We start from the raw sequence: 16617 nt of genomic DNA, 5'->3' as shown, positions 1-16617 counted from the left end.
GGGAACTGTTGGCAAATGGAAAATATAGGAAGAAAAATAAGATGAAGCCAGCGGCAAATGTACAAATGAATAGATAATAAGAACATACTGTTTAACCTGGGTGGACATTTGCCAGTGTGTCAGGCATTGTCTGAAAAAATTATATCTGTACCACCAGAGCCAGAAACTCTAAAAGAACTAAGAGATGTTGCTGCAATCTTACAAAATTGTTTTTAAAATATTTATTTAAGAAGCCAGTGATTAGGTCCAAGGATGTTATTTTTAGCACAATATATTTTATGCAAACTCAGTATACATTGGTAGAACATGATTTAAAGTGAACCTTAAAGTTTGCAGAGAGAAAATGTAAGGGCATTTACCAACTTTTTATATTAATCACGGTATCAGTATACTGTCTCTTACAGTTTGTGGAAATTTTGAGAATATAGTAGAAAAGAAGAATTGAGTGATATTATTTCTGCTTTATTTAGAAACAACTGTAATGAGACTAATTTTATAAAAAGAAACTACCAGAATATTTATCTACTGAATGTTACCTAATTTATTGGTCACCTTTAAAGGCTCTAGACTTAATCAAAAAATGTTGCTCAAAGACATCTTTGCAACTCTTTGTGAAACTGTCTTTATGGTTGATAAGCTACATGTAGAGAAAAATTATTCATTGTGAGCTTGCCTCGCTTCTGTTTTCAACACCAAAATATTGCTACCAACTTGCATCACTTCTTAGTGATCATATCTGGCTTTGAATTAAATCCAGGAAAGAGCAAAGATTTGCCGCCAGCACATTGCCCTCAAGGCAATTCTAAAAAAAGAGTTTAAAAAACAATTTGCTCAAACAGTTTGACGGTAGGATAAATTAATCTTGTCTGTACTTATGTGGAGTATAGGGTTTTTTGTGACTAATTTAGAGACATCATCACAACCATTTGCATTTTGTTCATTCTACAGCATTTGATATAATTTAGCCACATTATATCTGTCTGTTATCATCTGGGCATGTACAACACAGGCTGCTTGTCATTCTCATTAGAAATGTGTTAGAGACTTCTTCAAAAAAATACACAATGGTGAATTATTACCAGTTTCGGTGTTTTTAAAATGCTCCCTTTTTTTATTTTGTCAGGTGTTTTTTCTCTCTATTGGGTTCCTTTAAAAATGTGCTTTCCATTGAGTCTTTCAATTACTGAAAACTCTAATATAGAAAACTCTTTAAGTATGGAACCAGAATTTCTACACCTTATCTTGGTACCCATTAAAAATTTTGCTTTGCTTATTTTTTCTCAAAACCAGTATACCGGTGTAGCTAACTGCCCATCGTCCACTGCCAAGAAGGATTGGATTGAGTCTTTGAGGAAGTGTGCATTACCTGCTTCGAAAGTGACATTATCATTATTTTCTTTAAAGGCAGAGCGGAATAGAAGTAAAAGACTTCGGGCGGAGTTGGAGAAGTGGAGTGGCCTTTCATTCAGTCATCCATGCTATTCAACCGGAACTAGTGGACTTGGAGAAGGTGAAAGGAAGATCTAACCGGGAAAACCTGGAGGAGGCTTTCACTATTGCTGAAACGGAGCTGGGAATCCCGAGACTCCTAGATCCCGAAGGCACGTTGAGCGACTGCTGGCTCTTGTATCCCTCAACTCAGTAGGGTTGTATGTCTTAAACCCAGATATTACAGATGCCTTCCGAGAGGTCAGAAAACTTTGAAAAGTGGGAAGGAATAGTATCTTCCTGCACCAGTTTTCTTTTGGAAAAATATTTGCCACTATACACGGGAGCAAAATACAGCTGTGTTGCTCCTAACAGCCCTTGACATGGGTGGTACCAGCCAGGGGAACTGTACTTACTCAGTGTACCTCAGGATGGAATGAAAGTTTTACAAGTGAGTGTACTGCGAGGAGGAGAATCCGGAAGAGTAAAACATTGTTAGTAATCTCAGAGCGTATCTTTAAAATGTTAGTCATTAGAAACTTAGAAATGTTGATAACTACCCAGTATTTAGGTGTCAGTCAGGCAAACTATCCAAGTGATTGACCTAATATCTTTCAGTAGAATTTCTTGGCAACTTCTTGGTGAGGCTGTGAATTTTAAGACTTTCTGGAAATGGAGTTAACTCTGTCAAGCCTTCAAAAGGCAATTTTGATGCCTTTAATAAACTTCTAGTTGTTTGTTAAATTGAAATAAAAGGGTCAAAGTGAATTTTCCAAAAGTCCCAGATAATGTCTTATTTGGCTTGGTAATTATGGAAATTTCCATTAATGAATGCAAAAATGTAAATACAGTGAAAGCAAGTTTTTTTTTAATATTTTATTTATTTTATCTGTTTTTTTTGGCTGCATCGGGTCTTCATTGTGGCACGTGGGCTTCTCTCTAGTTGTGGCGCGAGGGCTTCAGAGTGTGCGAGCTCAGTAGCTGCGGCGCAGGCTTAGTTGCCCTGCGGCATGTGGGATCTTAGTTCCCCGACCGGGGATCAAACCTGCGTCCCCTTCATTGGAAGGTGGATTCTTTACCACTGGACCACCAGGGAAGTCCCGCAAGTTATTTTTAAAGATGAGATTTCAGAATGAACATTTCTAGCTCTGAAACAGTGTCTACCTGCTTGGCTTCCTCTGAGACGACGGCCAGCATGGAGATCCCTTGACATTTTAGGGACCTGTGGTGCCCGCCCCCCCTCCAGTCTCACTAGGGGAGCCATGGACTTTCCACCTTGTGTCTTCACACACACACACCACACACACACAAAGTCAATAGTATCCAGGACACTACTCAGCTCAAGGGGAAAGACACACAAATATCACAGCGCTCACTTCAGAGAATGCATCAGAGCTAAAATTTCTTTCTAGAGTAGGATAGGAGGAGGATATGAATGGTTCTTTCATATCCACCAGACCAGAGGATCTTAATATTTTCTTTGATCATCAGAAATTGAGTTTGCCCACATGCAAGGCTATCCCACATATAAAGTGATTATTTTCCTAATGAGAACTTCCACTTCAAAAAAGTTTTTAGCCAACTTGAACATATAAACTCTTAGGAATACAGATTAAATAGACCAGTATCTATTATAACAATTGTTTTATGATTTAGTCGCATGTGTATTTAAAAACATATACTATATTAAGTCATGTATTAAATGTTTCCACTTTCACTCTTCATGAAAGTTTTATTCTTCACATGCATTCTCCACATCAGTGATCTTATCATTTCTAAAATCACCTCTGAGTCATCTCGTGAATTCCAGAATACATTATCTTTAAGTCTTTTAAGAGTTGTACCACTTCTTAAATCCTACATTGATGGTCGCTGGAAATTATATTTCAAATCACAAGAAACAATACAAAATATTAGGGCAGTTTTATATTTTGATTTTCATGGTTTTTGTTTGTTCTGGTTTTTTTTCTCTATTGGTGCAGATATTGTATTTCTAATCTCCAAATGTAACCCCTTATTCCATTGCCTTTAAAAGGGATATTTAAGACTTGTTGAAAACACTCAACACTTTTTATGTATCCAGTCTTACCCTGATTCTATAATTACTAAATTCATATAAATATCTTTGCTTGATTTTTACTGATTTAATTAGGTAAACATCTATATACTTTAAAATGACAGTGATTGAGATCTTTTCAGGCTCTGTTTCACTCAAAGAGTACTTGATTGTTCAAAGTACAGTGACTTAGACGGAAGGCTCCACAATGGAGAAGCTGCATAAGGACTTGGACATAAGGCATCTCTCTCTTTTCTAAAATAAATTGATATTTGGCCATATGTAGTATGTAGACTACGTAGTCATTTGTCATTCAGTGCCACATCTGTTAGTATGTTTTACTACTCATCTACCCCAACTCTGAAATGTACATATCATTTGTATTTTAGTAACTAGACAGAATGTAGGAACAACTATATATATCTCATATTTCTGATGAGTGTAGAGATTATTTAAATGAAACATGTACTACTTTCCTAAAAGCTCTTGGTTAAAATATGTCATCTTTCTGAGTCGTAAAATTTCCCCCATGGATTATCCAGACTAAACTGGTTTTTCCTGTCACCATCTCTAAATAGTACTCTATTTTTCTTTTGCATTTAGGACAGTGTCTTTTGGTATATTCTCTAGATTTCAAAGTTTGTATTATTAAAATCTTTTTAATGCTATTTAATTTATTCACATTTGGGTTTGGTTTTTCCAGATGTTGATGTGGATAAACCAGATGAGAAGTCTATTATGACCTACGTAGCCCAGTTTCTGAAACATTATCCCGACGTTCACAGTACAGGCACTGATGGGCAAGAGAATGATGTAAGTGTTTGTTTTTGTTTGAGTGCTGATAATACACTCGATGGTAGTGACTTGGATTTTTAATATGCTGTTTTCAAAAAATTAAACTGGAATGCATTTTAATATGAGAGCAACTGAGTAAAGACTGATATCACCAACTGGGGAGGAGATTAGAGGGAAAGATTTCTCTGATTTGTATGTTGGATATAGCAGAGAAAGAATTATTAATAATAAATACTGAACATATAATAGTGAGGGATTAAAATCTAGGAAAGATAGGGAATTCCCTGGTGGTGCAGTGGTTAGGACTCCACACTTTCATTGCCGAGGGCACAGGTTCAATCTCTGGTCGGGGGACCAAGATATCCCAAACAGCACGGCATGGCAAATAAAATGAAATGAAATAAAATAGTAGAGTAGAATAAAGTAAAGATAGCAGTGTCGGGAAACTTTATTGTAGCAATTTGACGATTGAATTAATTTTATATCCATCATATTATTTATGCATTTAGATCCTGAGTTCCCTTCTTCTGTTCAGTCTGATAAAATCTAATTTTGACTTTTAGATTTATAAGTTGCTACTCATTGCAAACATATGTAAGTAAGGCAAACTTATGAAAGTTCTAATTATTCACTGTGTTTAGATTCTCAGCCTCTCAGTAGTTTAAATAACATTTACATTTTTCATATTGCTCAAATGATATATGTTTGTTGTCATAAATAGACAAAAACAAAAGTTGGGAAAAAAAGAAAAAGAAAATTACCTGTACTTGACCTTCTGCAGAGAATCTATTCTAAAAAAAGTTAACACTTTGATGTGAGTTCCATGTGTGTAGACACATAAAATATTTTAACAAAAATCTTGATAGAATTGCAGTATACATACAATTTTATAATTTTCTGTTTTCTGTTAACATCATACAAAAAACCCTTCTCATGCCATTCTTTCTAGAACATCATATAGACGTACAGTAATTTATTTACCCAATATTAATGGTTGAAAATTTCTGATTTTTTGCTATTATAAAAAAATACTTCTATGAACAATTTTGTAATAAGCATTGTTTTACAGTTCTTTCTTAGAAGAGAAATTCCTAGACTAAAGGGCATACAGATATTTACTGCTTCTGAAATGATTTTTTCAAATCCTCCTGTAGAAAGATCTCCCATTTTACAGTCCAGCCAGCAGAATGCCTACCTTCTGTTTTGAACAACAATGGATATTATTCTCCTATTTTTTAAAAGTACTGTAGTATTGTTTAGTTTTGATTTTGTTTTGTTGTTTTGGTTTTGGGTTTTTGTGGGTTGTTTTTTTTTTTTTTTTTTTTTTTTTTTAGAGGGACGAGGATTCACTACTGAATTTAAAATTAAATATTAGACAGAATGACATTAGGGAAGAATTATAAATGGAATTTTCAAGACATGTTAAAAACAATCTCTCTGTCTTTACTGTTGAGGTCTCTACTAGAGTTTTCAGAGAGGTTTGAGATTATAATGAAGAGAAACAAGAAAAACAAAAAACAAAGTGTACTGTGTGTCTTAGAAATGGATCTAAGGAAGGAAAAGGTCAGATGAACATACACCAAAGTTTTCAAGTAGGAAAAGGTTTTGCACTAATAGAAATCTTCGTAAAAGAATTAAGCAAAACAGCGGTAACTGGTGTTTCCTAGGTCGCTTAGATGAAGTTAAGGTGGCATTTGATAGAACTATGTTAGTTATTTTAAAAACTATGGTTTCAGAAAAACAAAACAAAACTATGGTTTCAAGAAACCTTTTGTTGTTGTTCTTCTTTGCCAGGCTTCAGGCACAAATGTTGATCACCAGAGTGACTTATTCTATAGTTAGAAAAATAGTGTTCCTAAGGAGCACCACTGAAAGCAGAAGACAGTGCAAATTCCAGTGTGGACTGAGTTGTGTGCTTGGGATTCATTTGGGGTTTTCTGGGTTTTGAGAATATAATTGGGCATGGACAGTGCTCTATGAATAAGAAACTCTGTAAGGAGGTGTATTAGACTTACCTCATACGGCACAGAGAATATCAGCTTTCCACCTGATTGTCATATCTCAAGTTCTTATGTTACCCAGTTGGATTTACTTCTGAGCTGATTTCTAAACTTGTACTCTTAATTTCTCTGACATTAATCATCTCTCCAGATGAGTAAACACGGTGGCTGGTAATGTCTGAGAAATAAAATGAGATACTTACGTTAATGCTCATGAGCAAGGATTTAATGCAAAAATCCTCAGAGATTTGAAGCACACTCCTGCTTTAAACTTGTTAATATACTGTACTAAAGAACTTTCTTATTAAGAAACTAATCTCATTCTCGAGAAGATAAATTCTGATTTTCCTTTTAAAAAATAAGCTTTACCCTTTTTTTAATGAGGCATTTGTAAAGTAGGGTATGAGCATCTAAAAATGAATATTTTGAGCACAATAAAAAGGATTTAAAAAAATTTTTATGATATAGGGCTTATGTTTGTTTAATGCAGCTAAATGGCCATCTAATTCTGTCTAATGAACCTTTAAGATTTTATACACTACATATTAGGGTTGGTGTCATCACGTAGAAATCCTCATTATTTGTCTATTCAGGTTTTATTAAATGGTTCTTTTAATTCATTTTTTAAAAATATTGGCATCGGGCTTCCCTGGTGGTGCAGTGGTTGAGAGTCTGCCTGCCTATGCAGGCGACGCGGGTTCGTGCCCTGGTCCGGGAAGATCCCACATGCCGCGGAGCAGCTGGGCCTATGAGCCATGGCTGCTGAGCCTGCGCGTCCGGAGCCTGTGCTCCGCAACGTAGAGGCCGCAGCAGTGAGAGGCCCACGTACCATACACACACACACACACACAAATATATATATATATATATATATATATATATATATATATATAGGCATCAACATGTCTACCAGGCTTTCATTTTTTGGTGTATTTGATTTTCATATCCTTTTTATGAATTTATTTAAATTAGATATTACATAGATACTATGTTAAATCGAATTTTCTTATTGGAAATAGACACTGCTATGCCTTTCTTACTTCATCCATTAAAACTGATAAAGGAACTTTTTCCCTAAAGGTAGTCCTTGGATAATTAGCACACAATTGTAAATAAATAAAATAGGCATGTTGGCTTATCTCTCTCATCTAGTAAACTTTCAGTTATTTATTCACTCATTCCTTCCCCCACTGAAACAAATTTTACTGACTGCTTTCAGAAGCACAGCACAGTCTTAATTGTATAGGAATACAGAGATGCGTATTATGACAGTATTTATAGAGAAAAATATGAATCCATATACCTTTTCTTTACATTGTTCTCCTTTCAAAATGTTTACTACTTCAAGACATATGTATAATATATATATATATAGCCACATATGACTATTACAAATTAAAACAAAAACATCAAATGCTACAATACTACACTGCCTTGTTTGATTCAAACATTTTGATACTTTCAAAAGTTGTTAAAACATCTTAAAATAATTATACCCTTAAAATTATTGTCTGTTTATTTATAGACAAATGCCTCACCATTTTTCTTGTTTCCTATATAATTTTTTCCATGATTCATATTATTTTTCTATATATTATCTTTTCATATTGTTAGGAAATACTTCCAGGTTTCCCATCTTTTGCAAATTCTATCCAAATTCTTAAGGTAAGATTTAAGTAATCTTGAATTAGTGACCTCTTTCAAACATTCTGCATTCTGTAGCTTGTTAGCCATTCTTGTGCATGTATTTGTCTTTACGTACACATTTATTTTAACACCTTAATTCTGTTATATCCTTTTCCTTTCTAGTAGAACAAATGACATATGTGTTATTAAATGTTAGTTACAGTCTAAGCCACTCCCATGGACTTCCTCACTAATCTTTAATTCTAAGATGACATTAATTTCTTTTTAATAATACTTAATAGCACTAATAAAAGGAAAAATTAAAATAACTACAATTTCTTTATATGCGACCTGGAAAATTAAAATAAAGTTAAAGATTTATTTTTGTACTTTAAAATATTAAGCAGGAAATAATTGAAAAAGGTAAGTGTTCAATTAGTTTGTAATCCTGAGTTTCATCACATCTCTTCTGTGCAATGTTGAGTTGTATGGTTTAGTAAAGTTCATGGCACATGTTGAGTGCTCAAAAAAATATTTGTGGGGCTTCCCTGGTGGCGCAGTGGTTGAGAGTCTGCCTGCCGATGCAGGGGACACGGGTTCCGGGAGGATCCTACATGCCGCGGAGTGGCTGGGCCCGTGAAGCCATGGCCGCTAAGCCTGCGCATCCGGAGCCTGTGCTCCGCAACGGGAGAGGCCGCAGCAGTGAGAGGCTCGCGTACCGCAAAAAAAATAAAAATAAAAATAATATACACTAGTAATCCAGTATTACTGTGACTGTAGCTCCTCAAATTCAGTCAAAATTAATCTGATCCAGAACAGTCCTCTGTGTTACCAATGGCCTTGGGTTAAGAAGCAGCCACAGGCCTGTTTCCACTACCATTCCAGCCATTGCTTTTTGTGAGTGTTTTTGAACTTACATATTTCTTCTTAAGCACTTTTTTTTTTTTTTTTTGCGGTACGTGGGCCTCTCACTGTTGTGGCCTCTCCCGTTGCGGAGCACAGGCTCCGGGGCACGAACCCGTGTCCCCTGCATCGGCAGGCGGACTCTCAACCACTGCACCACCAGGGAAGCCCCAGCACATTTTCTTAATTAAATAAATGTTTCTTGAGAAGAACGATGGAGGTAGGTAATTTCAGTATTCAGCACAATAATTAAGATTTTTTTTTTTTAGAATTAATTTTTGTTTCTTATTCTCCCAAAGAGGTGAGGGCAGGGAGAAAGAAAATTTTTCAGAGACATTTGGAACTTATTAAATATTCAGTATATTCTAGGATCAGTCAAGTATTAATCAGCAATTAAGTAAATGCACAGATACTAATGCAATTGTAATGTCTGCTGGTTTCTAGAGAGAAGACAGGCTAATTTTGAAGGAAACGAAAGCTTGGATAGAACAATTTGAAAGAGATTTGACAAGGGCACAGATGACAGAATCAAATTTGCAGGATAAATATCAGGTAATGTAAGGAAAACGGATTTCAGTTTTTTTAAAAGCCTTTCATGAGTAACATTCCTATTTATCATTTAATCTATGTTTAATCTTTCAAATGATATTAATGAGAAATGTCTTTAAAGAAATAATATACATTATTTTGTTTACATATAATTTAATAATTGTATTTCTATATAAATAGGTAGTTTTTAAAATTTAATACATTTATATATTGTGATGTGATTGCCATTGTAGCAATAATTAGCACCTCTATCATGTTACATAATTATCATTTCTTTTTAGTGGTTGAGATGCTTAAGTTCTACTGTCTTAGCAAGTTTGATGATTATAATACAGTATTGTTGTCTATATTCACTGTACCGTGGATTTGACATCTAGGACTGACTTACTACTCGTTTGAAGTTTGTATACTTAAATATCCATCCTATTCCCCTCTACCCCCAGTCCCCTGATAACCAGCATTTTGCTGTTTTTATGAGTTTGACTTTTTTAGATTCCATGTATAAGTGATATTATGCAGTGTTTCTATTTCTCTGTCTGCTTTGTCTCATTTAGTATAATGTCCTCAAGTTTCATCCACGTTGTCACAAATGGCAGGAGGTTCTTCTTCTTCATGGCTGTGTATATATACAGCACATCATCTTAACCCGTTCATCCATTAATGGGTTGTTTCCATATCTTGGCTATTGTGATAGTGCTGCAATAAACGTGGAGTGCATATATCTCTTCGATATTCTGTTTTCATTTCCTTTGGGGGTACACCCAGAGATGGAGTTGGTAGTTTTAAATTGTACGTATCTGCACTATATAGAGTTCTGAGGCTTCACGACTTTCCGAGAACTCAAGAGTCTTGCAGGTGACCCAAAACACACATATTTAATCGCTGTTTTTGTACAACTCATGATCTTACAGATGTTACCTAATAAAAAATTCCACCAAAAAATGACTTCAGTGCCAAGTTGAAAATTACTATAGAATAAACTGAATCAAATAAAAAATTGCAACATGACTCTTTGGAGTGGGCCCATTAATGAGATCAGTTTCTCCTGCCACCTGCCTCCTTCAACACTATTGCATTCACACTGCAGCCAGTGTTATTATTGCTGCGGAGGTTCTTCTTTCTTCCAGTCTCATTACACTATCATTAATTGTATTTCAGCTTCCAATTTCCACTTCCAGAGTTTTTTCCATTAAATTGTGACTTAACTCTGTGTAGCACTGACATTTTCTCCTACTTAAAATATTGCATTTTAGTGGCAAAACTATAGTATATTCTAATCTACATTATGTTTTGATCATTTTTCCTACAAAAAAAGGTGTGCGTGATATAAGAGATGCGAAGTGGCAGATGATAAAAGATTTAGCTGTTAGAGTTAGTGTGTGATTTTATATAATCCTCTCTGTAAAGCGTGCCTGAATTCAGATTGATGATGCCATCAGTATATTTGATGGACTTGGCAGTGCAATAAATTCCGTATGTGATTATATGTTTGTACTTTTTGCCGTGGAACACAATGTAATTTTTTCCCCCAGAAAGATAATTTTCTGGTTAAAATGATTAAATCAGTAAATTGAGACTATAATGCAAGAACAGAGTGAATGTACTTATTTAGTCCATTAGCGAGTTTTAGTCTTAGCATAAATTATCAAAAAATAAATTCCCAGTTATAAAGTTACTGGTTATACAGATGTTATTAAGATGAAAACTAAGGATTAGAAAAGTATAAATCAGAAACATTCCTTTCAGGCCAAAGATGATCACAAATCTCTTAAAATAGGGTTAGACAGCAGAGGGAATGTTTTCTTTCATTTGTGTGTTTATTCTGTAATCAAAATCTTCTGTTTCTACTTATCAATTAATAGTGTATTTTCCCATTTTTCCATATATAGAATTCTGTAGAACAAAATTGAAGACTGATTTTATGTTTTGGTATTTTAAAATTACATTAAGTTAGAGGGAATGGAAGGTAAAATTTGTGGGAAAATATTTATTCACCAACTCCCCCAAGTGTTTGTTATGTGAATTTACATGTTTGTTTACTCAGTGACTTAAGAAATTCTTTCAGATGTTATCTGTTAGATTCTGCAGGGCTGTTCTCATGTTCTTTAATATAATTGCACATTGAGTGGCATTTTCAATTCATATTTGGACTTTGAGACATATTTTAGGATGTGTTAATTGAACATAAAATGTAGGACTTTCATTAAAATCACTACTTTCTGAGGTTAGTATTAGACTTACAGTTAAGTCTACATATTACAAATTTATGTTAACCATACTGTGACAAAAGCAAGATATAATACTTAATATTTTAACACCATAGAATTAAAGCAAAGGATTATTACCTAAGTGATGTCCCCTAAAGTAAACCTCTTTATACCGACTTACTTAAACACAAATTAAGATATTGTTAATTCTGTACTATTTTGATATGTGCAATTTCTATTTGTAAATTGTTTGGTGCTTTAAAGGAAAGCAACTATTTTGATTATTAATATAGATTTATACTCCTGTTGATTATTATTTCCTGATGAGCAGGGACTGGCTTGTAGGTTATTTAACTAGGAATGAGAAATCCTAGGCTTTAGTCCTAACTCTACTACTTGTCTTTGCCAGGTCACCTCTGGGCTTGGTAGTAATAACGGGGCTTGTCTAGGCTGTAGGGCAATGGGGAGCCAGAGAAGATAATATGTACAAAGCACTTAGCATGGAGCCAGGCTCATCATCCGGGCTTGATGAATGCTAGCTGCTTTTAGCATTGTCATTGTCATTATTATTGTCATTATTATTGTCATTGTCATTATTATTGTCAACAACATATACTGAACGTTATCCAAACATAAAGGATTGTTATTTAGGAAATGTGGTTTCCTTTGCTTTTGCCTTTTCTGACTAACTGCCATGTTGTTGCTGTTTTTCCTCTTTTAGTCATTTAAGCACTTCAGAGTTCAATATGAAATGAAAAGGAAACAGATTGAACACTTGATACAACCATTACACAGAGATGGTAAATTGTCACTTGACCAAGCGTTGGTAAAACAATCCTGGGATAGAGTGTCCTCTAGGGTAAGTTCTCCAACGATTCATTTCATTAGACTCATATAATTTAGTCAAAAATATTTTCTGTCATCCCTTTCTTCAAAATGATGTTACATCAGGTCCTCCTATCTCTGTCTGAGGTGGGAAGGTTTACCTGTGGGATAGACTTTGTCCACTTGTTAAGTTTTCCTTTCAGTCAGCGGAAGTGCTTAACAACTCTTTCCTGCTTTGCCTGCCCTAAGTGTGATATCGCCATTGACCAGATGACACACTGAAATCCTGAAAGACCACCTAGGTTACTCCTCATTTTGCACAGTTTAATCCTGCGTTGTTTAGAAGAGGTGACTCCCCAGGAATGGAGCCTCAACAGCTTCTCCAAATTCCATCATCAGATTTCATCAACAGTTAATCATCTTCCTATATTCACATTTATTTTTGTATTCTTTAGTTGAAGCTTATCTTCTTATCTGGTCATGAACTTGAAGGAAAATTGCTCTGTAACTTTCATGTTAATATCTTGCAGACTTAAAGACCAAGATTTCAAAACCTCTGAAACTTCTGTCACTCATGGGAATATTTGCCTCGGACTCACCCTATTTTCTTCATTTTCATAATCTAACTTTTCCCATTAAACTCCATCAAAGAATAGATTAGATCTCAGGCACCCCAACCCATCCCACCTCTCATTGCAATAAGTTAGGAAACAGTACCTGAGAATTGGGTGAAGTGGAAGAAATGACAAGATGGTTAGAGAATTATATTATTATAGTAAGAATCGTGAATACTCATTTTCCTCCAGAGATGTCTAGACGACCCTGATTTTTCTGGACCTGTTTTCATCATAGGGAAGGTTTTAAAGGATACACATCAGCAGGTGTATAATTGCTGCATCTTTGAGCGCGTCAGCAAAGCCAGTCCATTCCCTTTCAGCAAAAGCCAGTCTGAAAATCACTGGGCACTTTATGCTATTCCTTATAAGAAGAAAATTGCCTAATCTCCCAATAATATCCTTCCATGTCTAAGATGTATTTTAAGTTTGCTCAAAACTTGCTTCTAAGTGTCATTTTCTCCCCATTTAAGTTACTAATTTTGGGTTAATTTAATAAATATCAAATAGGAAAATATCTGTGTTCTGAACTTCTCAAAGCATCAGATTCAGAACACAGATACTTTCTTACTTGATATTTATTAAATTAACCCCAAATTATTTACTTCAAGCATTTTGTAGGCTTTAAAATCATTTGGGGGAATTTTAGGAATTGTCTTCTGTGTTAAGATACTGTCTTTCCAATTTTGTATTTCAGCTGTTTGATTGGCATATACAACTCGATAAGTCTCTTCCTGCACCTCTGGGCACCATAGGGGCCTGGTTATATAGAGCAGAGGTGGCCCTGAGAGAGGAAATAACCATTCAGCAGGTTCACGAGGAAACGGCCAACACAATACAACGGAAACGTGAGCAACACAAGGTAAACATTCTGGCTGGAAAACCTTCCAGCGTAACAGGCCTAGTGTGTTACCGAATCAGGTTTGTTTGCCTGTTGCTCAGCAAGACAAAGGCTGAGGCACCGAGGTCTGCAGCAGAGAAAGGGTTTATTCACAAGGCAGTCCAGGGAGGAGATAGGAGAACAGATCTCAGACCCACCTCCCTGAAGGTGAGGGGCTCTCATTATTTATGAGATAAGGCTGAGGCATGGGGAGCCCAGGGAAAGATGATGAGAGATAAGAAAAAGGTGAGGTGATACTGCTCGTTCTGTGCAGATGCAGCTGAGCCACAGGCTTCCTCATGGGATGTATGTTCAGAAAATGGTGGCCTTAGCGTGACCAGAGGGTGGAGTTTTGGGCCCTCTGATGTCAATAGGCCACCACTCGACGCATGCGCAGATGGAGGGTCGGTGGACCTATCCAGTCTTTTTTGTTTGTTTGTTTGTTTTTTGCGGTACGCGTGCCTCTCACTGTTGTGGCCTCTCCCGTTGCGGAGCACAGGCTCCGGACGCACAGGCCCAGCGGCCGTGGCTCACGGGCCCAGCCGCTCCGCGGCATGTGGGATCTTCCCGGACCGGGGCACGAACCCATGTCCCCTGCATCAGCAGGCGGACTCTCAACCACTGCGCCATCAGGGAAGCCCGACCTAGCCATTCCTAACCGGCTGGAGCTCAAACTGGACACGGCTGACTCCAAGCTCCTAAATTCACCTTGGCCAACATCTTATTGTTTAGGCCGTGTGACCCTTGGAGAACATGCAAGCTTTTATTAAAGCAAGCCTGATCAGTGAAGACAGGTTACAGTTTAATATTTATTAATGGCTAACTGATAACTATCCTCGTTTCACTAGTATGGTCCGGAACTTGCACTGAATCAGGCCTCCCAGGCATCCATTCATACTGGTCCAGAGATGTTGCACCTTCTTAGAAGTTCTCTGATCTGCACTTCCCTTTTCTGTACTTGTTAAGGACAATTCCAGTAGACTCATTACCTGAGGTATTTTCCAGTAGCTCTGTGATGTTTTTTTATCTGCAGTTACCTTTGTTATTTCTCTTGCTATTTGTTATCTTTGAAAAGATAAAACAAAAGACAGTGTGAATTTACATAATAACGTGATTGGCTGTAGGCTCCACACCTCATTCCTGCCTCCATTCTCAAAGGAAGGCAAACCGAGAACCGGGTTGTCGTGTCCTAGTGCTAAAGGAGTGGGGTCAGGGTGGGAGTTAACAGTGGCCTTAGGAAGGGGTGGGATTAGGCCTGGCTGGTCTCAGTCATTTGCGACTCTATTTAGCTCATTGCATGTTTTGTTGTGCTCAGCGTAAGTTCTAATACGCTTCCTCCGCGTTTTGATAGTACGGACCTAGCTCAAAATGCTGTTTTTCGTTGTCTCATTGATGCAACCCTGCATTTTGTGCAGTTGAATTTGTGTACCTCATTTATTGTGTCATGAAGGGGGTTTACTCTGTATGTGGAAAATAAACAGACAACCAGGTCTCACTTTGTCCTACACTCCTGGTTAAACATCACCCTGGTTACAGCCAATTCTCTGCCTAGCTCCTGCCCACACTCAGGCAGTTGACTGTGGCTGGAGAAGAACACACCCCCAGTCACGACGACTAGCCCAAGTGGGTCCTTAATGCTCCCAGGCATTCCAAAGGCATTTTTGGACTCTATTCCCTCTGCCTTTCTGGGACAACTATTTTATACCTTGTCTCATGAAACCTTCCACACCTCCTCCCTCATCCTTACTCTTAGCTGATGACACTGCTTCCTATTTCTCTGAGAAAATAGAAGCAATCAAAAAAGAATTTCCGCAAAGCTCCCACGGCCACATCAACCCACCTACGAGCATTTGTGCCCGGATACTCCGTCTCCTCTTCTGTTACTATGCATGAACCATCTGTGCTTCGAGCTAAGGCCAGCCCCTCCACATGTGCGCTGGATCCCATCCTCCCTGCTCTTTTCCAAAAGATAACTCCCGTAGTTCTTTGCTTCTTTATTTTTTTCTCTCTCTCTCTCTGCTGGATTTTTCCCACCCACATAAAATAAACCATTATCATTCTCATCTTTAAAAAGCCTCTTTCTTAACCCTACCTCCCTTTTCAGCTACTGTCCTTTTTTTTTTTTTTTCTTCCTTTTACAGTGAAGCTCTTTGAAAGAATTGTCTTAGATCTCATTTTGGCTTCATAGTTCTCTTCTCCCATTCTTTCTAGAACCCGTTCCAATCACGTTTTTCCTTGCCCTGCTATCCATGTCAGGTTCGGGAGGGTTCTTTTTGTTCCTCACTCAATGGCCAATTCTCAGTCCTCATTTTACCTCACTTATTAGAAGCATTTTAGATAGTTATTCATCTTTGAAATACTTTCTTCATTTGGTTCCCGAATTTTCTTTCTATTCCTCTGGCTATGCCTTTCCAGTCTTTCCAGTTAGCCGACATTTGGTCCAAAATGTCCATGAGCATATTTGGTCCATGACAAATGGTTTTGGACAGGGCCAATATCAAGAACCTTCTGCTATAGACCAAATATCTCCGTGGACATTTCGGACAGGGCCAAACATGACCAATTATCAAGGACCTTTTGGCATGAGCCAGATGTTTTATGGTCATTTTGGACAGGACCAAATGGTCCTAAAAGGGTCTTTCCTTCTCTTTCAACAGATATTTACTGAGCTCTTTCTATGTGCAAAGTGGCATTACAGGCATTTGTGATACACCCGTAAGCAAAATAGACAAAA

General features: G+C 36.8%; 1 protein-coding gene across 1 annotated transcript in view; it reads left to right on the top strand.

Moving 5' to 3' along the window:
* SYNE1 (spectrin repeat containing nuclear envelope protein 1) overlaps nt 1–16617 on the top strand; it is a 457576-nt gene that overhangs the window by 119342 nt on the left and 321617 nt on the right. The window contains exons 8-13 of the mRNA XM_060283256.2: nt 1405–1601; nt 4188–4297; nt 7894–7944; nt 9253–9360; nt 12286–12423; nt 13701–13865. Of these exons, the coding sequence (XP_060139239.1) occupies nt 1405–1601; nt 4188–4297; nt 7894–7944; nt 9253–9360; nt 12286–12423; nt 13701–13865 (769 nt within the window). The remainder of the gene's footprint in view (nt 1–1404; nt 1602–4187; nt 4298–7893; nt 7945–9252; nt 9361–12285; nt 12424–13700; nt 13866–16617) is intronic.

This window comes from Globicephala melas, chromosome 14 (genome assembly GCF_963455315.2).
Source record: "Globicephala melas chromosome 14, mGloMel1.2, whole genome shotgun sequence".
NCBI lineage: Eukaryota > Metazoa > Chordata > Mammalia > Artiodactyla > Delphinidae > Globicephala > Globicephala melas.
This window is presented reverse-complemented; position numbering and strand designations above follow the sequence as displayed.